At 65.8% G+C, this 19,218-nt stretch overlaps 3 protein-coding genes across 8 annotated transcripts in view; 1 reads left to right on the top strand and 2 right to left on the bottom strand.

Moving 5' to 3' along the window:
• CACNB3 (calcium voltage-gated channel auxiliary subunit beta 3) overlaps positions 1-19,218 on the bottom strand; it is a 127,407-nt gene that overhangs the window by 55,270 nt on the left and 52,919 nt on the right. The gene's annotated exons all lie outside the window — the stretch shown is intronic.
• On the bottom strand, positions 43-4,390 carry TMBIM6 (transmembrane BAX inhibitor motif containing 6). Of its 2 annotated transcripts, none has more exons than XM_069879454.1 (10): positions 4,287-4,390; positions 2,400-2,503; positions 2,199-2,307; positions 1,974-2,094; positions 1,787-1,835; positions 1,611-1,708; positions 1,387-1,466; positions 1,190-1,290; positions 732-804; positions 43-625 (listed from the first exon to the last, which is right to left on the bottom strand). In XM_069879454.1, exons 2-10 carry the CDS (start codon positions 2,453-2,455, stop codon positions 602-604), a joined length of 711 nt encoding a protein of 236 aa, XP_069735555.1. In that variant the 5' UTR covers positions 2,456-2,503; positions 4,287-4,390; the 3' UTR covers positions 43-601. The 2 variants fall into 2 exon arrangements, with proteins under 2 accessions (XP_069735555.1, XP_069735556.1); XM_069879455.1 differs by lacking the exon at positions 4,287-4,390 and adding an exon at positions 3,224-3,348.
• FMNL3 (formin like 3) lies at positions 4,603-18,645 on the top strand. Of its 5 annotated transcripts, none has more exons than XM_069879537.1 (27): positions 4,603-4,822; positions 7,868-7,951; positions 8,028-8,296; positions 9,382-9,465; positions 9,737-9,889; positions 10,829-10,937; positions 11,021-11,097; positions 11,199-11,292; positions 11,715-11,789; positions 11,874-11,984; positions 12,268-12,417; positions 13,017-13,118; positions 13,201-13,441; positions 13,603-13,671; positions 13,927-14,051; positions 14,131-14,333; positions 14,750-14,984; positions 15,069-15,137; positions 15,571-15,651; positions 15,738-15,867; positions 15,955-16,115; positions 16,623-16,724; positions 16,822-16,911; positions 17,162-17,273; positions 17,367-17,465; positions 18,121-18,153; positions 18,243-18,645. In XM_069879537.1, the coding sequence occupies exons 1-25, from the start codon at positions 4,676-4,678 to the stop codon at positions 17,456-17,458; spliced, it is 3,165 nt and encodes a 1,054-aa protein (XP_069735638.1). In that variant the 5' UTR covers positions 4,603-4,675; the 3' UTR covers positions 17,459-17,465; positions 18,121-18,153; positions 18,243-18,645. The 5 variants fall into 5 exon arrangements, with proteins under 5 accessions (XP_069735638.1, XP_069735640.1, XP_069735637.1 ...); XM_069879539.1 differs by having other exon boundaries at positions 8,028-8,108; positions 8,220-8,296; positions 12,271-12,417; positions 18,121-18,645; XM_069879538.1 differs by having other exon boundaries at positions 4,604-4,822; positions 8,028-8,108; positions 8,220-8,296; positions 18,121-18,645.

The raw sequence follows: 19,218 nt of genomic DNA on the forward strand, positions 1-19,218 counted from the left end.
GGAGGAGGAAGGGGTGGAAAAGAGGGAAGAGGGGCCAAAAAATTCCAACTCTGAAGATTTTATTGAATCTTCCCAGTGTACAAAGAGAGGCGACAGCGGGATTGGGAAGAGCTCGGAATCGCAACACCTTTGTCCCCGCCGGCTGGCTCGAGTGTGTTCCCGGCGCGGTTCTTGGCACTGGTGCTAAAGGAGAGGCTGCTCCGTTGAGTTTGGCTTTGGGCGAGCACCCCGTGGGGCGGCCTGGGGGTCTGCTGCCCCCCAACTTCCCCCGGCTGGTGTTGGGGGGCCCACAGGCTGCGGGGGAGAACGCCCCAGCTTCCTGCACAAGGGTGCAGCGAGGCCACAGCATCCATGGAGCCGGGGAGAAACCTCCTCCCGAGGGACACAGGCTCTGGGCTGGGGGCTTGGGGGGGTGTAAATCTCCAGCAGGATCTGCAAATTGGCCGCTTTCTACTCAACAGAAAAAAGCTCAACAAGAGAAAAACCCACAAGGTGCAAAAGCTTCCGGGCTGCTTTTCATCGGCAGCAAAGCGCAACCCCTTTAATGAAACAGAGAGGGGACAAGGATGGGGATGGGGACCGGACAGGGACAGGAGCTGCTTCACTTCTTCTCCTTCTTCTTGTTCTGCAAGAGGAGCGGCGTTTGGTCACTGCTGGCCCCGCGGTGGTGCCCGTCCCATGCCCGAGGGCCCCTCGCACCCACCACGCTGCCCCTGAGGCCCCTCACCCACCTTGGTCATGCCCAGGATCATCAGGAGCTCCTGGAAGATGTTGACGAAGTCAAGGAAGAGGTCGACGCAGTGCCTGCGGGCGGGAGGGAGCGTGGCGCTCAGGTGTGGGGTGGCCCACCCCTATTTCCCACTCCCCTGTCCACTACCTCTTCCCCTTCCCGTTTCCCCTCCCCCTTATTCCCTTCCCTCTCTATTTTTCCCTCTCCCCTTTTCCATTCACCTCCCCTTTCCCATTTCACCTCCCACCTTTTCCCTTTCCCTTCCCACCTTTTCCCTTTCCCTTCCCTCTTTCCCATTTCCCCCTCCTTTTCCCTCCTCCCTTTCCTGTTCACCTCCTTTTCCCAGTTCCCTACCCCCTTCCCATTTCCCCTCTCCTTTCCCATTTCCCTCCCCTTTCCCATTTACTCCTCCCTTTCCCGTTTCTCTCTCCCCTTTCCCTTCCTCTCCCCGCTCCCCACCAGATGTAATCCTTGTCCCCACTCTCCGCCTTCTCGATGATGAGCTGCGTGTCGAAGAGCACGAAGCCACACATGATCATCAGCCCCAGGTAGAGGTTGGCCTGTGGGAAGGAGAAGGGGGGGACATTAAAGGGGGGACAAGTCCCAGAGTGGCACCACCGGAGTGAGGTGACATCCGTCCATCAGTCTGTCCTCACCGTGAAGAGCCAAGTGGATCCCATGAAGGTGTTAACCACGGAAGAAAGGAGCATCAAGGTGAGGCCGGAGAGCAGGAAACCTGTGGGGTGAGGGCAGGGCTGGGGGTGAGGCCTGGACTCGGCCCCCCTGCCCCACACAGGGACCTCCCCCAGCAGCCCCCAGACCCCTGTGGGTCCCCAGATCCGCACAAGGAGCCCCTAACTCCCCTGTGCACCCCTCTCACCTCCCAGGTAGAGGAAGCTGCGGCGCCGGGCATACAGGGCACTCAGGGAGAAGCAGGCGAAGATGGTGGCGGTGCCGAGGAAGGCGGTGGGGATGACGCTAGGAGAGAGAAAAGGGGGTGAAGGAGGTCTGAGGGGGCAACAGGGAGGGGCGGGGGCGGGGGTATCACGCTCCTACCTGGGGTTGATGGAGATGCACATTTCCAGGAGGGGTCCCAGGTTGATGCCTGGAAGGACAGAGCAGGATGTCACCGGAATCATTTTGGGGGTGGTAGGTCTGTGCCGGAGTCCCCGTCCCCCCTTCCTCAGGGCCTGGGGTTCCGTGGGACTCAGGGTAACGAGGGAGGTTCCCGGTGCCCACCTACCTGTCAGGAAAGCAAAGCCAGCCAGCATCCCCAGCCGCTTCTGCTCCGTCTCCCGGCTGTGTGGGGTAGCCGTGAGCCAGATCATCAGCCCCAGAGCACCAAAACCAGTCAGGAAGCTGAACTGTGGGGCGAGAGGCAGTTTGGGGGCCCAGCATCGCCTCGCCAGGGTGGCACAGGCAGCGAGCTGCACACAGGGACCACCGCCACGCCCCTAAGGCCCCTCACCTGGAAGAGGTGGGTCACCACATTGATGTAGGCGCCTGTGGCCGCCACAAACATGCAGATGGCGAAGCTGGCATAGACCTTCTTGAGGTGCTCCTGGGTGGAGGCCGAGCTGCGGGCGAGGAGAAGGCAGTGAGGCCGGTGGCGAGGCCAGCGCAGCCCCCCGTGAGCCCCTGGCCCTGCTTGCTCGAGGGAGTTACTCACATGTGAGAGAACTTGAAGAGGGCATCAAAGTTGATGTTTCGATCAAAGACGTTCATGGTGCCAGGCTGCGAGTGGGCCCACCGGCCGCTTCGCAGAGGTGGAAGCTGCAAGAGAAGAGGTGGGCAAGGGGGCTCAGGGGTATGTTGGAGTCCTCCCGGGCTCCCAAAGCTCCTGCCTCGCTGTGCAGGAGCTCAGCGGGAGCTGAGGAGCTACCCGTCCCGTGCGGAGCGAGTGGCAGGAGCTGCGAGCTGCTGGGGCCGCGCCGCGCTCTGTGCCGGCTGGTGCAAGTGTTGCCGGCTGTTGCGAGACCAGGGCTGCCCCCGGGGAGGCTGCGACCCCGCGGGAGTGCTGCTGGCAGCTGGAAAGCGTCTTTCTGCCAGGCTACTATTAGTGCCCTTAATGACATCCCCGGAGGAGGCTTCGGCAGCGCGAGGCTCCCTTTGGGGCCTCCTCCTCCTCACTCCTTGCGCCGGCCTCTGGTTCGGCCGGCTTGGCCGCTGCTGTTTATCCTGGCACCTGCGGGAGCCCATCCTGCCCAGCGAGTCCCAAGGGAGGGGACTGACAGGATGGGGCTGTCAACCAGCTGCCCCGGCACACAAAAGGGCTTGGGGACCCCTCTGGCCATCCTGGTGCAAGAAAGGGCCCAGGATCTCCTCGCCGGGGGTTGAGCAGGCGGCGGAGCAGCCGAACCTGTGCGGCTGTGGCAGGCGCAGAGCTGCGTGCCAGCCTCCTCCCGGTGCGGCGGTGACAGCGAGTTTCGTCAGGCAGGGCCCACACTCCCTTTGGGGCTGGGGGCCTGAACCCCTGGGAATGCTGCCCTTCACCTCTCACGGGTGACTGAGACGCGGCTGAAGCTGCTTCGGCTTCACCTGGTGACGTCCAGGGGCAGAGACTGCAGCTGTTAATGGGGAACCGTGGCTGCCAAGCGACCTTTACCCATGGCCACAGCCCTGCCAGCCACCACCCGGGCACCACCGAGGGCGCTGGGGGCGGCTGACACTGGGCTGCAGTCCCCCCGACTGGAGGAGGCCCCTGAAACTGGGAGAACCCCCCCAAAAGCAGACCTGTCCAACTGTCCCCACCAACCACAGGCTCAGTTTGGGGGTGGGGGTGTCCAGAATGGCCCCCCCAAGGGCTGCGACCTGACTGGAACTCAGCGGAGGTTGCCAGGACCCCCAGGAAAAGGATGGAGCTGCCGGGGGGGGGCGGGTCCCCTATGTCCCCCAACTTCCCAGAGACTGAGTGTGGTGGGGGGCTGCTCAGGCCGGGTCCCCCCGGGGTTGAGACCTCCCAGGGCCCCGGTGGGGGCTGCCAGGGCCCCATGGGGAGATAAGGCCCCCCCCCCAGTGCTCAAACTCCCCATCTCCCCCAGACCCAGTGTGGGGGTCGGGGCTGCTCACACCGGCGTCCCCCCGGGTCTGAGACCTGCCAGGGCCCCATGGTGGGGGTTGGGACCTCGTGGGGGGCAGTGCGGGCTGAGCCATCCGGTATCCCCCCTTTGCCGCACCCCCCCGTTACTGAGACCTAACCGGGCCGTACTGGGGGCTGCAGACTCCCAGGGCCCCCCCATCCCCTCCCCTCTCCACCCCCCCCCAAGCCCCAGAGCCAGTGTGGGAGCGGGAGCTGACCAGACCGCCCCCTCCCCGGTTATTGAGACCTATCCGGGCCCTACCGGGGGCGGCAGCCGCCGCTCGGGATCCCCGCGGGGGGGAGGGCGGAGCCCTGGGGCGGGGCGGAGACCCCCGAGGCCGCCCCCTCCCCTTTCTCCCCCAGCCCTAGCGGGGGGGCGGGGGCTGCCCAGACCGCCCCCCAGCCCGTGTTTGACACCTGATCGGGCCCTACCGGGGCCGCGGCCGCCGCTCGGGCCCCGCAGGGCCTCGCCCTCACCTGCGCTGCGCCGTCCAGGCCAGGCCGCGAGCGTCGGCCGCTGCGCCACGCACGGGGCTACGATTGGCCAGCGCCCCCCGAGGCCCCGCCCCTCCCGCCTCGCGATTGGTCCGCTCCGGCCCCCTCCCCGCCGCTCATTGGTGTGTAGCCGCGCCATCCCCGCCCACGCGCCGGGTACGCGACGCTGATTGGTTGCCGAGGGCGGGGCGGGGGCCACTGGGAGCCGCCCGCTGGGCTCCTGCGCGCCCCCGCGTGGCGGCGCCGCGGCGCCCTCGAGCGCCCCCCGGCGGCTCCGGGCGGGCGGGGCGGGGCGGGCGGGGCCGGGACTCGACGGGCTGAGCCCCCCCCCCCAACCTCCTCCTCCGCGCCCCCCGGTGCCTGGACCGGGGATGGGGAACGTGGAGAGCGCGGATGGGGAGGCGCTGCCCCGGGGACCGGGAACGGCGGCGGTCCCCGGGGGACCCGGGCTGCTCGCCCCCGGGAAGATGCCGATGCCGGAGCCTTGCGAGTTGGAGGAGCGCTTTGCCTTGGTGCTGGTAAGAGACCGACCCCCTCCGGTACTGTTCCCCGGGGCTCCATCCCTCCTCCGGGGGCGCCCTCTCCGGTTCCCGCTGTTCTTCCCCGGGCTCCATCCCTGCTCCCGCTGCTCCGGTTCCCGGTGCTCAGCCCCTCCCGGGACCCCTCCCGGTGCGGTGTTCCCCCTCGGTTCCCCTCCCGGGACCCCTCCCGGTTTTCTCTTTCCCCCGGTTCTCCCCCCTCCCGCTGCCTCCCCCGGTGTCCGGTCGCGGGGTCGGGCGGCGATCGCCGGTGCCGGGACAGCCCTGGGTCTGGGGGGGACGGGGGCGTTTAGGACCCGTTCCCGGAGCCGCCGTTGCCCCGCAGCCCCGGGGCTTTTTGAGCAGGGGAAGTCCCGGGACTTGGGGATCCCCCGTGGGTGCTGGGGATCCCCCGTGGGGGCGACGTCCCCGTGGTTGGGGGTCCCCGATTCTGGGGTCCCCATGGATGCCATGTCCCCATGGTTGGGGGTCCCCGATTCTGGGGTCCCCATGGATGTGGTGTCCTTGTGGCTTGGGGTCCCCATGCGTGTGGTGTCCCCATGGTTGGGGGTCCCCGATTCTGGGGTCCCCATGGATGCGATGTCCCCATGGTTGGGGGTCCCTGATACTGGGGGTCCCCGTGGATGTGGTGTCCCTGTGGCTTGGGGTCCCCATGCGTGTGGTGTCCCCATGGTTGGGGGTCCCCAAGGATGTCCCCATCCCTGTGCATGTGATGTCCCCGTGGCTGGAGGTCCCTGGTGCTGAGGGTCCCCATGGCTGGGGGTCCCCGTGAGTGTGGAGCGTCCCCATGGCTGGGGGTCCCCATGGCTGGGGGTCCCCGGTACTGGGGGTCCTCGTGGCTGGAGTTCCCATGGGTGCAGGGTCCCCACGGGTGCCCTGCGTGACCCCCCATCCCGCTGTCCCTGCGGGGCGGTGGCCATCGTGCCGCGCTCACCAGCCAAAACTGTGATGCCAACCGCTTTCCGGGCACAGTGACCCCATCCCCACACCGTCCCCTCGGGGCCACGGGGGCCACCAGCCCCACGGGGGCCACCGCTGGCTCGCGGCGCAGCGAGGGGCTTTGTTTTGGGGGGGGCCACCGTGGCCAAGTGACACCGGGGCATGCGGCCTCCGGTACCACCATCCCAGTGGCCACGGCCAACGGAAGCCGCAGCCGGGCAGGAAATGCCGAGCGTGGTCCCAGGGGGCTCTGGGAGCTGGAACTGGGGGTACTGGGGGGCACTGGTCCCCCCCAGTGTGGGACTGTCCCACCCGTGGGGCCGTCGCTCATCCTCGCGTCCCACGCGGGGCGGATGTGGCACCCGGTCACCGCGGGGCCGGTGGCGGGGGGGACGCATCCTGCTTGACGATGCTGGGGGGGTTCATGGATTTTTGAGCCCATCCCAGTGTCGTCACCCCCAAAATCCATCGCCCCCTCCCCTCTGCCCCAGAGCATCATCCTGGAGGAAAACATCCTGTCGTGCGCCAGGGACCCCGAAGGGGCAGGATGGGACCCCGGTGTCCCCAAGCCGGGTGGGCTGGAGCCCCTGGTTCCCGGGGGGGCTCGGTGTGGGGCAGCCGGGATGGGGGTCCCGGGGGGGGCGTTGGCGGAGGAAGCGGCCGAGCTCCCGCCACAAAGGCAGGAAACCGAGCGGCTGGAACGTGGGCGAGGGCGGCTGCGCTTCCGAGCCCCCCTTGTATCCCCCCCAGCCCGCGACCCCGTGTACCCCCCAGCACTGCCCAGGACCCTCGTGTCCCCCTGTGCCCAGGGTTCCGTGTCCCCTGGGGTCTCCATGTCCCCCCTCCTAGGTTTCCGTGTCCCCTGGGGTCTCCATGTCCCCCTCTCCCCAGTGCCTCAGTGTCCCCCCTGCCTGGGTTTTCGTGTCCCCTGTGTCCCCCTGTGCCTGACACCTCCATGTCCCCCAGCACCTCCATGTCCCCTCCCCGTGTCCCGTGTCCCCTGCCATCTCTGTGTCCTGCCCTGCCCATGGCCTCCGTGTCCCCCCCCAACTTCTCCTCCATCCCTGGGGTCCCTGGGAACCCCTGGCTTTCTCCGGTGGCCGCAGCATATGAAGCCCCATCCCCGTCACAATTTTGGGGGTCCCCATCGCGGCGGTGATGCTCCTGTCCCGTGGGATTGTCCCCCCCCATTCGGGGGTCACGGCCGTGCCCAGGCTGGGGCTCGGTTTCCTGCGGGCCGGGATGACGGATAATTTTAGCTGCCACCGGGTGGGTGGAGTGCGGGCACCTCCCCGCTGCCGCGATGGCCAAGCGGCCACCGGCACTGCCCGGGGGCCACCTCGCTGCGGTGGCACCAGCCATTGGGGTGGCAGCGCTGCCCTGGTGGCGTTATTCTCTGTGGTGGCATTGCCCAACGTGGTGGCATCACTCCTTGGGGTGTCATTGATGCCCTGGTGGCATCATTTGTTGGGGTTGGCATTGTCCACCGTGGTGGCATCACTGCCCTGGTGGCATCACCTGCCACGGTGACATCTCCCATCAAAGTGGGTTTGGTGCTGCGGCAACATCACCCGCCGTGGTGACATCACCCACCAGGGTGGCATCTCCTGCCAGGGCAGCCCTGAGCCCGTGGCCCCCGGTGTCCCCGGGTTCCCCAGTGCCACCGCTGCGTGTCCCTGGTGGCAGCGGTGCCAGCGCCGCGCTGTGCCGGGCGCCCAGCCGGGCGTCGCGCCGCGGTCGGGGCTGCGGTTTGCGGGCGAGGAAGCGGGTGCAGACAGGAAGGAGGCGGCGGCGCTGGCGGGACTCGGTGCTGCTGGCAGCTGGCACGGGGCACTGGTGGCACTGGTGACACTGGTGTCCTGTGCTGTGCCCATGGCCTTGTGCCCACCACTGCCTCCCAGTGCCAGGGACCCTGGCTGTGAGGCTGGGTGACATCGGGGGGACCCTGACTTGTGCCATGGGGCTTGGTGACTTTTGGGACACCCTGGGGCTTGGTGACATCGGGGGTCCCTGGCCGTGCTGTGGGTCCCCTCGTGGGGGGGACAGTGTCCCCATGTCCCCCAGCGTGACCCCCCTTTCCCCCAGAGCTCCATGAACCTCCCCCCGGACAAAGCCCGCCTGCTGCGCCAGTACGACAACGAGAAGAAGTGGGATCTCATCTGCGACCAGGTGGGGGTTTAGGGGGTCTGAGGGGGGCTGGGGGAGCTGTGCCAGCATCACTGACCCCCCCAAATCTCCCCCCCAGGAGCGGTTCCAGGTGAAAAGCCCCCCACATGCCTACATCCAGAAACTGCGCAGCTTCTTGGAGCCGGGGGTGACACGGAAGGTGAGGGGCTGGATGGTTTCTGGGGGCTGGGGGTGTCTGGGGGGGCTGGGGAAGTTCTGGGGGACTGGGGAGACCCGGGGGGGTCCGGCTCAGCCTGGCTCTGCCCCCCAGAAGTTCAGGAGGAGGGTGCAGGAGTCGACCAAGGTCCTGCGGGAGCTGGAGATCAGCCTGAGGACCAACCACATCGGGTGAGTGGGGGTCGCAGGGAGGGGCACAAGGGGTCCTGGCGGGGGCACAGTGTCCTGGGGGGATGGCACAGGGTCCCCGTGCAGGAGGTGGGGGGTCTTGGGGGGGCACACAGGGTTCTGGGGGGCACAGGGTCCTAGGGCAGGAGGTGGCAGGGGTCCTGGGGGTCCTGGGGTGGGGGCACAGGTCCCTGGTTTCAGCCCCGCTGCAGCTGCAGGGGAAGTCGCAGGCGCTGCAGGAACTGGGCCTGTTCCTGCGCCGTCGGTGCTGCAGGTCAGGAGCGGATGCCGCGGGCGGATGCACCAGGATGACGCCCTGCGAGGAGCCGCGGGGCTACATCCTGCACCTCCTGGCACCGCAGGCTTCAGCGCTGACCCCGCACCGCGGGCTGCACGCCCTGGCTCCTCGTGCACCCACTGCGCTCGCCCCCCATGCACACACACCCCCATGCACACCCCAATGTGCACCCCCATGTCCCCATCACCCCGGGGTGCCCAGGGATGGGGTCACCGTCCCCTCAGCTTCGCGCTCTGCGCCCGCAGCCCAGCCCTCCCCGTGCTGCAGCCGGCAGATAAAACTGCGAGGGTGCTGACACGGGTGATAGCGGAGGGGCTGCAACTGTCACTGCAGCCCGAGGTGTCCCCAACGTCCCCACCCCAGCCCTGAGCCTGGCTGGGGGTCCCCATGGTTTGGGGAGGAGGGGTTTGTGCCAGGAACTGGAGCAGAGTGGGATGGGGGGACTGGGCGGACTGGGTAAGGCTGAGAGAGAGGATCAGGACCCAGGGAATGCAGGAATTTGAGGCACCAGTATGAGGCTGGGATGAGAGCACTGGGGGCACCAGGACCAGGCTGGGATGGAAGAGCAGAACTCGGAGGATGGAGGGACTAAGGGGACGGGAGCAGAGTGGGATTGGAGCACTGAGGCCACCAGGATCAGGCTGAGACAGAGGACCAGGACCCAGGGAGTGCAGGAACTGGGGGTACTGGGGGCACCAGGACCATAGTGGGATGGAAGAGCAGGACCCAGGGAATGGAGGAACTGGGGGGCCGGGAGCCTGCGGCTGCTGACGGGTGCTCGGTGCTGTAGGTGGGTGCGCGAGTTCCTCAACGATGAGAACAAGGGGCTGGATGTGCTGGTGAACTACCTGTCCTTCGCCCAGTGCGCTGTCATGTGAGTGGGGGCTGGGGGTCTGGGAGGCCCTGGGGATGGAGATGGGGAGAGTCCCAGTGTCACCGGGGCAGCCGTGGGGATCCATCTCCTGTGGGGTCCCGAGGGAAGCGGGGTCCCGAGGGCCGTGTGATGCTTGGTCCCCTCCTTTGTGCCCAATCCAAGGGTCCCAATGCCACCTTCGCGCCAATCCCTGCTGCTGCCGCCCGCTTCAGCGCTTGCCGCGGTGGCTGTGGCATCGCGCGTGCCGAAGCTGCGTGCGTGTCGCACCCAGGTTGGATTTTGAGGGCGTGGAAGGCGGCGAGGACGGCGCGCTGGAGAAGCTGCGCGCCTGGAGCAGGTCCATCGAGGATCTGCAGCCCCCCAGCTCCCTGCCCGCCCCCTTCGCCAGCAGCCTCGCCCGCTCGGCACGCCAGACTGCCCTACGGTACGTGTGCCCACCGCGGCCACCGGGCACGAACCGCAGCTGTGCTGCTCGGGGCTGCATGTCCGGCGCCGTGTGCCGTGCCCAGCGCCATCCTGGCACGGTGTGTGCCATGATGTGTGCCGTGCCATTGTGCCCTGCGCTGAGCGCTTGTCCTGGCTGTGCTGTGCGCCGTGCCAAGCGCTGTCTTGCCCGTGGCGTGTGCCATGCGCCATCCTGCCCATGGAGTGTGCCGTGCCAAGCACCATTGTGCCGTGGCATGTGCCTTGTGCCATCCTGCTGCGGTGTGTGCCGTGCCGCTGTGCCTTGTGCCACACGCTGTCCTGCCCACAGTGTGTGCCATGTGCCATCCTGCCGCGGTGCACGCCTGGCCACGCCGCATCCTGCCGTGTGGTGCGAACCACACCGTGCCCTGCCCTGCTCTGTGCATGGTGCATGCTCCATCCCGCCTGCCGCCTGCTCACGGTGCAGTTGGGCCTTGGCGCGCGCCGCCTCCTGTGCCGTCTCGCATGTCCCATTGTGCTGGTGGCATGCGCCGTGCCCTGTCCTGCTCTGCGCCATCGCATGCACAGCGCACGCCCCGTGGTGCCCCCCGAGCGCCGTGCCCACCGCTCCGCCGGCCACGCCGCCTCTGCTCGCCCTGCTCTGGCTGTGCCGCACGCTCGGGGTAACGCGCCCCATCTCTGCTTCCAGGCCTGGGTCCCCTCTCTCTGGCTGCGCTCTCTTCTCTCTCTCCTCTGCGCCCGCCTCGCCGGGTAAGTAACCGGCCCGGCACCGGTGGTGGCTTCGCTCCGCGTCTCTGCCAGCCTCTGTCCTCTCACCCTCCGGCCGCTTCTCTCTGCCTCTGCCCCTCTGAGACCCACGCCGTCCCCACGCCGTCCCCACCGTGGTGCCGGTTGAGTGCTGGCGGTTCCTGCTCACCGGTGTCCGGTTGTCCCCCAGTTACGGCACGCTGCCGAGCCGCAGAGCGCTGAAGAACTCGCGCCTGGTGAGCCAGAAGGATGATGTCCACCTCTGCATCATGTGCCTGCGAGCCATCATGAACTACCAGGTACCACTGCCCCGTGGAGGCGGGGGGGACGCCAATGTCACCGCGATGGCGTGGCTAATGCCGTCCCCGCTCCGACCCCACAGTACGGCTTCAACCTGGTCATGTCGCATCCCCACGCCGTCAACGAGATCGCCCTGAGCCTCAATAACAAGAACCCCAGGTGAGGAGCGAACCGGGGGTGTTTTTTGGGGGGGGTCCCTGGTGCCAGCCGGGGGTGACAGTGGTGGTGACGGTGATGGTGACGGTGCTGCTGGGTCCTAGGACGAAGGCGCTGGTGCTGGAGCTGCTGGCGGCCGTGTGCCTGGTGAGGGGCGGCCACGAGATCATCCTGGCCGCCTTCGACAACTTCAAGGAGGTACGAGGGGAGCCGGGGAACTGCGTGAGACTGGGATGGGGGCACTGGGGACACTAGAGCAGAGTGGGATGGGGGCCCCGGGGGCACCAGGACCACACTGGGATGGAAGAGCAGGGTCCGGGGAATGGAGGAACTGGGGACACCAAGTTCAGACTACAGTGGGAGCACTGGGGCCACCAGGATCGGGTTGAGATGGAGAACCAGGACCAAGGGAATGGAAGAACTGGGGCCACCAGGACCAGGCTGGGATGGGGAGACTGGAGCACAGGGGATGGAGAGATCTGGGAGGATGAGGTCAAGGTGGGACTGGTGGCTCCAGGACCATGCTGGGATCTGGGGCTTGGAATGTAGGAGATTTGGGGACAGTGGCTGGTGGAGGGGGGTCCAAGCCAGGTTAACCCCACAATCTGCCGCCTGCTCAGGTCTGCAAGGAGAAGCACCGCTTTGAGCGGCTGATGGAATATTTCCGCAACGAGGACAGCAGCATCGACTTCATGGTGGGACACCCGGTCTTGAGGGGGCTTTAGGGTGGCAGGAGGTGCTGGGCTGGGGGCTCCTGGTGACCCCTGTCCTACCCGCAGGTGGCCTGCATGCAGTTCATCAACATCGTGGTGCATTCGGTGGAGGACATGAACTTCCGCGTCCACCTCCAGTACGAGTTCACTAAACTGGGGCTGGAGGAGTTCCTGCAGGTACAGGGGGTCCTGCAGGGACAAGGGGAAGGAAGAGGGGGATGAGCCGCTCCCCCTGCAGCCCCACCACTTCTTTACTGGTGGAACTGGGAGCACTGGACCCTCAAGGGGAAGGAAAAGGGGCTCGGGGTGGGGCAATTTCTCTCCCCTGCTGTGAAGCTCCTGAAGATCCCAGGTGGATTTTGGGGTGGGAGAGTGGGAAACTGGGAGCCCAGACACTGATCCTAGGGGGTGGGTGTTCCAAGGAACACCCCAGTCCCTGATGTCGCCCCGGTGCCCACAGAAGTCGAGGCACACAGAGAGCGAGAAGCTGCAGGTGCAGATCCAGGCATACCTGGACAACGTCTTCGATGTTGGGGGCCTGCTGGAGGATGCTGAGACCAAGAACGTGGCTCTGGAGAAGGTGGAGGAGCTGGAGGAGCATCTGTCCCACGTATGTGAGCACAGGGGAAGCCGAGGATGCTCCTTTCTGGGTCCTGGGACATCTCTGCCCAGGGTCTGGATTTCGTAGAGTGGGTGGGATTGGAAGGGACCCGAAAGCCCATGCCAGGCAGGGACACCTCCTATGGGATCAGGGGTTTCCAAGCCCCATCCAGCCTGGCCTTGAACCTCTCCAGGGATGGGGCAGCCACCCCTGCTCTGGGCAACCTGGGCCAGGGCCTCCCCACCCTCATAATGAAGAATTTCTTCCTAATGTCCAATCTAAATCTTCCTCCTTCCAATTTAGAGGCATTCCCCCTCATCCTGTCACTCCAAGCCTTTGTGAACAGCCCCACCCCAGCTTTCCTGGAGCCCCTTTCAGTCCTGGACGCTGCTCTTAGGTCTCCCCTCAGCCTTCTTTTCTCCAGGCTGGACAACCCCAACTGGCCTCGTACAGGAGGTGCTCCAGCCCTTGCATCGTCTCTGTGACCTCTTCTCGACCTGCTCCAACAGCTCCGTGTCCTCCTTATGTTGTGCTTTTCCCCTGGGGAGGTTGGTTATGATACCCGGGAGGTCCCCAAGCTGGTGCCACAGCTGTGTCCCCCCCCGTAGCTAACAGAGAAGCTGCTGGACCTGGAGAACGAGAACATGATGCGGGTCGCGGAGCTGGAGAAGCAGCTGCTGCAGCGCGAAAAGGAGCTGGAGGTGGTCAAGGTGCGTGGGGGCCACCGTGAGGACCATGGGGAGCCTAGAAGGGTCCTGTTCCCCCCCCCAACCTGACACTTACTGTCCCCAGGAGACCTTCGAGCACACGAGCCACCAGGTGCACACGCTGCGGCGGTTGATCAAGGAGAAGGACGAGGCTTTCCGGCGGCGCTACGGCTCCGAGCCAGCCCCCAGCACTGAGCCCCCTCCTCAGCCTGAGCCCCTGCCCCTGGATGAGCCCCCCCGCCTCCCCGTCCTCCCCCCAGTGGAGCCTGCGCCCCCGCCGCCCCCCCCGCCACCTCCCCTGCCACCCCCCGCACCCCCACTGCCAGGTGAGGGGGTGGTGTCCCCAAAAATGAGGGGTCCCAGGGCTTGGAGCATCCCCAGGATGGGGCTGGGATCCAAAACTGGGGAGTCCCCAGTCCTGGGCCACTCTCAAGGCTGGGGGGTCCCCAGAACTGGGACACAGCGTCACCTTCTCCTCCCTCCACAGGCAAGTGTCCCCCAGCTCCGCCACTGCCCGGGGCCTCGCCCTCCATCGCCCTCACCGTCGGGCTCTCAGGTAGGGGTTGGGGTGCAGGGACCATGGGGATGGGGACAAGGAGGGTGCAGAGACCCTGGGGACGAGGACAATGAGGGTGCGGGGACAATGGGGACAGAGGAGGGTTGCATGGCTCAGGGTGTTTGGATTGCAGTGGCCAAGGGATGGGTGGAGGGACCCTTGGCTTGGGGATGGGGTGGCCCAGGGATCTGGGTCAGATGGACCAGGCTGGGGTGGCTCCTGGTGGGGCTGAGCTGGCTCCTGTCCCGCTGGCAGCCATCCGGATCAAGAAGCCCATCAAGACCAAGTTCCGCTTGCCCGTCTTCAACTGGACGGCGTTGAAGCCCAACCAGATCAGCGGGACAGTGTTCAGCGAGCTGGATGACGAGCGGGTGCTCGAGGTGAGCTCAGGACCTCAACTCGAGCGGCTGGATGAGCGTCTGGTGCCACCTCTGAGCTCCCAACTCTTTGTCCCCAAAGGACCTCGATCTGGAGCGCTTCGAGGAGCTGTTCAAGACCAAGGCGCAGGGACCAGCCCTCGACCTCGTCTGCGCCAAGAACAAGGCGTCGCAGAAGGCGGCCAGCAAGGTGACGCTGCTGGAGGCCAATCGTGCCAAGAACTTGGCCATCACCCTGCGCAAGGCCGGCCGCAGCGCCGAGGAGATCTGCAGGGCCATCCACACGTACGGGGGGACACGAGGGGTGGCTGGGGTGCAGTGGTGGGGGTGCAGGGTCTGATTTGGGTTCAAGAGGACCAGGCAGAATGCAGAAGGTCCAGTAGGGCTGCAGGGGGAATGCTTGGAGTGCACAGGGTCCAGTTGGGGTGCAGGGGGATTGGTTGTGGTGCAAGGGGTCTGGTTGGGGTACAGGGGGGCTAGACAGGGTGTAGGGGAACTGGTTGGGGTGCAAGGGCTCTGTTTGGGATGTGGAGTGACCAGGCAGGAGGTCTGGTTTGGGCTTAGGGGGACTGGTTGGGGTTCAGGGGGATTAGTTGGGGTTCAAGGGGACTGGTTGGGGTGCAAGGGGACTGGTTGGGGTGCGGGGGGTCTGACCGGGACACAGCGGGGATCCCATCTCCACCACTGTGGGCGCGGGGCAGGTTCGACCTGGCGACGGTGCCGGTGGACTTTGTGGAGTGCCTGATGCGGTTCCTGCCGACGGAGGCGGAGGCGAAGGCGCTGCGGCAGTACGAGCGGGAGCGCAAGCCGCTGGAGGAGCTGGCGGACGAGGATCGCTTCATGCTGCAGTTCAGCAAGGTGGAGCGGCTGCCGCAGCGCATGGCCATCATGGCCTTCCTGGGCAACTTCACCGAGAACCTCCAGATGCTGACACCGGTACGGAGCCGGGGACGGGGGAAAAAACCCAACATTTTATGGGCTTGGTTCCCAGCTGAACCCCCTTGTTCTGCCCCCCTGCAGCAGCTCAACGCCATCATCGCAGCCTCAGCCTCCGTCAAGTCCTCGCAGAAGCTGAAGCGGATGCTGGAGGTGAGTGTGGTGGGACAAAGGGATGACCTGGACAGACTGGAGAAGTGGGTCTGTGAGAACCTCATGAGGTTCAACAAGTCCAAGGGCAAAGTCCTACACCTGGGTTGGGGCAATCCCCAATTTCAGTACAGGATGGGGGATGGCGTGATTGAGAGCTGCCCTGCAGAGAAGGACTCGGGGTGCCCCATCCCTGGAGGGGTTCAAGGCCAGGTTGGATGGGCCTTGGGCAGCCTGATCCAGTGGGAGGTGTCCCTGCCCATGGTGGGGGCTGGAACTGGATGATCTTTAAGGTCCCTTCCAACCCAAACTCTTCTATGATTCTATGGGGGAGCCACAAGTCGCACCCTCTGTCCTCGCTGTAGCTGGGTCAGGAGGTCCTAGGGGACTCTTACTCCTCCCTGACCCCCCAAATCTTGTGCTTCCCCCCTTGCAGATCATCTTGGCGCTGGGCAACTACATGAACAGCAGCAAACGCGGCGCCGTCTACGGCTTCAAACTGCAGAGCTTGGACCTGGTGGGCAACCCCGAACCCCATGTCCCGGTCCTTGGGGCCACGTTGACTCCAGCCCATAGCCTTGACCCCCCCAAATTGTCCTGCAGCTCCTGGACACAAAGTCAACGGACAGGAAGATGACGCTGCTGCATTTCATCGCGCTGACGGTGCGGGAGAAGTACCCGGAGCTGGCGACCTTCTGGCAGGAGCTGCACTTCGTGGAGAAGGCGGCTGCAGGTGCCGTCCCTGCGCCCCTCAACTCGGCGTGTCCCCCCTTCCCGGGCTTCATGTGACATCTGTGACCCCATCGCCGTGTCCCCACAGTGTCCCTCGAGAACGTGCTGCTCGACGTGAAGGAGCTGGGCCGGGGCATGGAGCTGCTGCGGCGGGAGTGCGGGCTGCACGAGCACGGGGTGCTGCGCGCCTTCCTGGCCGGCAGCGAGGGCAAGCTGGAGCGGCTGCAGAAGGACGCGCGCACGGCCGAGGTGAGCGCCGTGCGGCCGCCGTGCCTCGCACGCACCTTGCTTTGCACGGCGCTTGTGCAAATCTTGCTTTGCATGCTCCTCGTGCACAGCTGCTTTGCTTCGCATGGCTCTTGTGCAAGCCTGGTCACACCTGCCTTGCTTTGCACGCTCCTTGTGCACACCTTGCTTTGCACTCTCCTCCTGCACAACTGGCTTTGCAAACTCCTCATGCACAACTGGCTTTGCAAACTCCTCATGCATGCCTTGTCACATTCCTCGTGCACACCTTGTTACACACACCTTGTTTTGCACACTCCTCGTGCACGCCTTGTCGCACTCCTCACGCACACCTTGTCACACACACCTTATTTTGCACTCCTCTCCTCCCATCGTGCTTTGCATAAACCACATGTGAGCCTTGCTTTGCACGCTCCTCGTGCATGCCTAGTCGCACGTCTTTGCACGCTCCTTGTGCACGCCCATCGTGCTTTCACACCCCTGGTCCGGTGACACCCGGTGCCGTTGCAGGACGCCTACAACGCCGTGGTTCGCTACTTCGGTGAGAGCCCCAAGACCACCCCCCCGTCCGTCTTCTTCCCGGTCTTCGTGCGCTTCATCCGCTCCTACAAGGTGAGGGGGAGGCCGGGAGGGGACAGGCGGAGGAGGGGGACCTTGGGGACAGCGGGGCTGGGGAGGGGGACGCTGGCTGCCACCGCTGTCACCCCAGGACGCGGAGCAGGAGAACGAGATGAGGAAGAAGCAGGAGGAGGTGATGCGGGAGAAGCTGCTGGCGCAGGAGGCAAAGAAGCAGGAGAAGGTGAGCAGGGAGAGGGCATGGGACACAGAGGGGACGCCTATGTCCCCAGCTTAACACCCTGGACCCTTTGTGGTCCAAACCTGGGCCCCCCATGTCCCCAACCTGTGACCTCTGTGTCTCTGATACGACACTTGTGTCCCCAACCTGGGACCACCCGTGTCCCCCACCCTGGACCCCCATCTCCCCAGTCTGGGACCCCCATCTTCTCAACCTGTGACCCTTTTGTCCCCACCGTGTCCCCCCCTCGCAGCGGAACAAGTGGCAGCAGCAGGAGCTGATCGCTGAGCTGCGCCGCCGCCAGGCCAAGGACCATCGCCCCGTCTACGAGGGCAAGGACGGCACCATCGAGGACATCATCACCGGTAACGGCCCCCCCCGTCCTCCCCGACGCCGGGGTCCCCGGGCGCACGGGGGCTGACGCGTCCCCGTGTCCCCCTGCCCCAACCCCCCTGCAGCGCTGAAGAGCGTCCCCTTCACCGCCCGCACTGCCAAGCGGGGCTCCCGCTTCTTCTGCGACCCCTCCCACCACGACGAGTCCACCTGTTAGCCCCCAGGTACCGCCGGCACGCCGGGACCCCCGAGAGCCCCCCGAGCGCCCCGCATGCCCCCTCCTGCACGCCCCCCAACCCGCATGCCTCACCCCGCGGCGCAGGGCACCGAGCGTGGGGCTCAGCATCCCGGCACGGGAGCCCGGGACGAGGATGGGACCTGGTGCAGGATCCTGGCACAGGATCCTGGTGCGAGACTGGGACCTGCTGTAGGATCCCAGCACAGGATCCCGGTGTGAAGCTGGGACCTGGTGTAGGATCCCAGCACAGGATCCTGGTTCAAGGCTGGGACACGCTGTAGGATCCCGGCACAGGATCCCGGCACAGGATCCCGGGGCGAGGCTGGGACCCAGTGTAGGATCCCAGCACAGGATCCCAGTTCAAGGCTGGGAGCCGGTGTGGGAACCCAGCACAGGATCCCGGGGCGAGGCTGGGTCCTGGTGGAGAATCCCGGCACAGGATCCCAGCACAGAATCCCGGTGCAAGGCTGGGTGTCCTGGTGGAGGATCCTGGTGCAAGGCTGGGATCTGGTGTAGGATCCTGGCACAGGATCCGGGTGCAAGGCTGGGTTCTGGCATGGGGTCTTTACTAGAGTACTGGGTCCCAGTGCAGCACTGGATCCTGGTGTGGGGTCCCTGACACTGTCCCTTCTGTCCCACAGCGCGATGGTGGATCCGCCTGTAGCCGAACGTGGGTAAGGCTGCAGAAAGGCGGGGATTCAGCTGCAGCAAGGGGGGGTCCAGCTGCCTCAGTTTCCCCTCCTCACCCCACTTCACCCCCCAGGACCCAGGGGACAGCTCCATCCTCGCAGGCAATGTCCCTGTACCCTCCAAACTGGGGGGACCCCGTGGCTGGGACCCCCTCCCCACAGCAGGGGCCAAATCCTGCCTGTGGCTGTGGTGGGGGCTGAGCCCATGGGGTGCCCCCCCTTCTGGATCGGGGGTCCTCAGGGGGGTCAAAGCCCCCGTGTCCCACCACAGGGACCCCCCTGACCCCGCGCTAGTCACTTTGACCACTGATATCAACACTAACTGCCAAAAAAAGGGACCAAAGCCAGGCTGGGGTGGGGGGGGGCAGAATGGCCCTCTTACCCCCCCAGCATTCCACCCCCCACCCCAAAACTCCAACCCCTCCCCAATTCCCGGTGACTTTTTGTACATGTGAAATATATGGAATCTTTTACGTGGTCGCTGCTTGCTTTGTGGGGGGGGCAAAGGTGACCCAGGGGTCCCAGGGTGTGTATGTGGGGCCACCATCCTGCCCTTAATTGTTAAAGCTGGGGGATTAAGGGGGGGGCACCCTTTAATTGGGGGGAGGAAGAAGCGCGCCCCCCCCCCCCATTCCCACCCCCACTTAGGGTGGGGTGGCCCCAGTTCATCCCAGTGGGGCAGCTGGGGGGCACTGGGAACCATTTGGTGGGGGGGAGCAGGATGAGGCCCTGGGAGGGAAGGAAAAGGGGGCAGAAGGGGTCCTGAGCACCCCCAGGGCAGAGCAAAAAGGGGATGGAGGGGCAGGATGGGGGCTGAGCACCCCCAGGGCAGGGTCTGTCGGGCTGGGAGGATTGCGGTGCTGTCCCCGTATCCCTCAGCGAGGGGCAGAAATGGTTTGGGGTGTCAGGATGTGTCCCCAGCATCTCTGCTGGGGTTCAGCTGGGGTTGGGGTTCAGAGGGGCAGGATGTGGCCCCGGACCCTCCCCACGCCCAGGGATTAGCCCTGAAACAGAGAATAAAAGTTTCCCCTAATCCTCTCCGATGGGATT

Source organism: Phaenicophaeus curvirostris, chromosome 38 (assembly GCF_032191515.1).
Source record: "Phaenicophaeus curvirostris isolate KB17595 chromosome 38, BPBGC_Pcur_1.0, whole genome shotgun sequence".
In the NCBI taxonomy this organism is placed as follows: domain Eukaryota; kingdom Metazoa; phylum Chordata; class Aves; order Cuculiformes; family Cuculidae; genus Phaenicophaeus; species Phaenicophaeus curvirostris.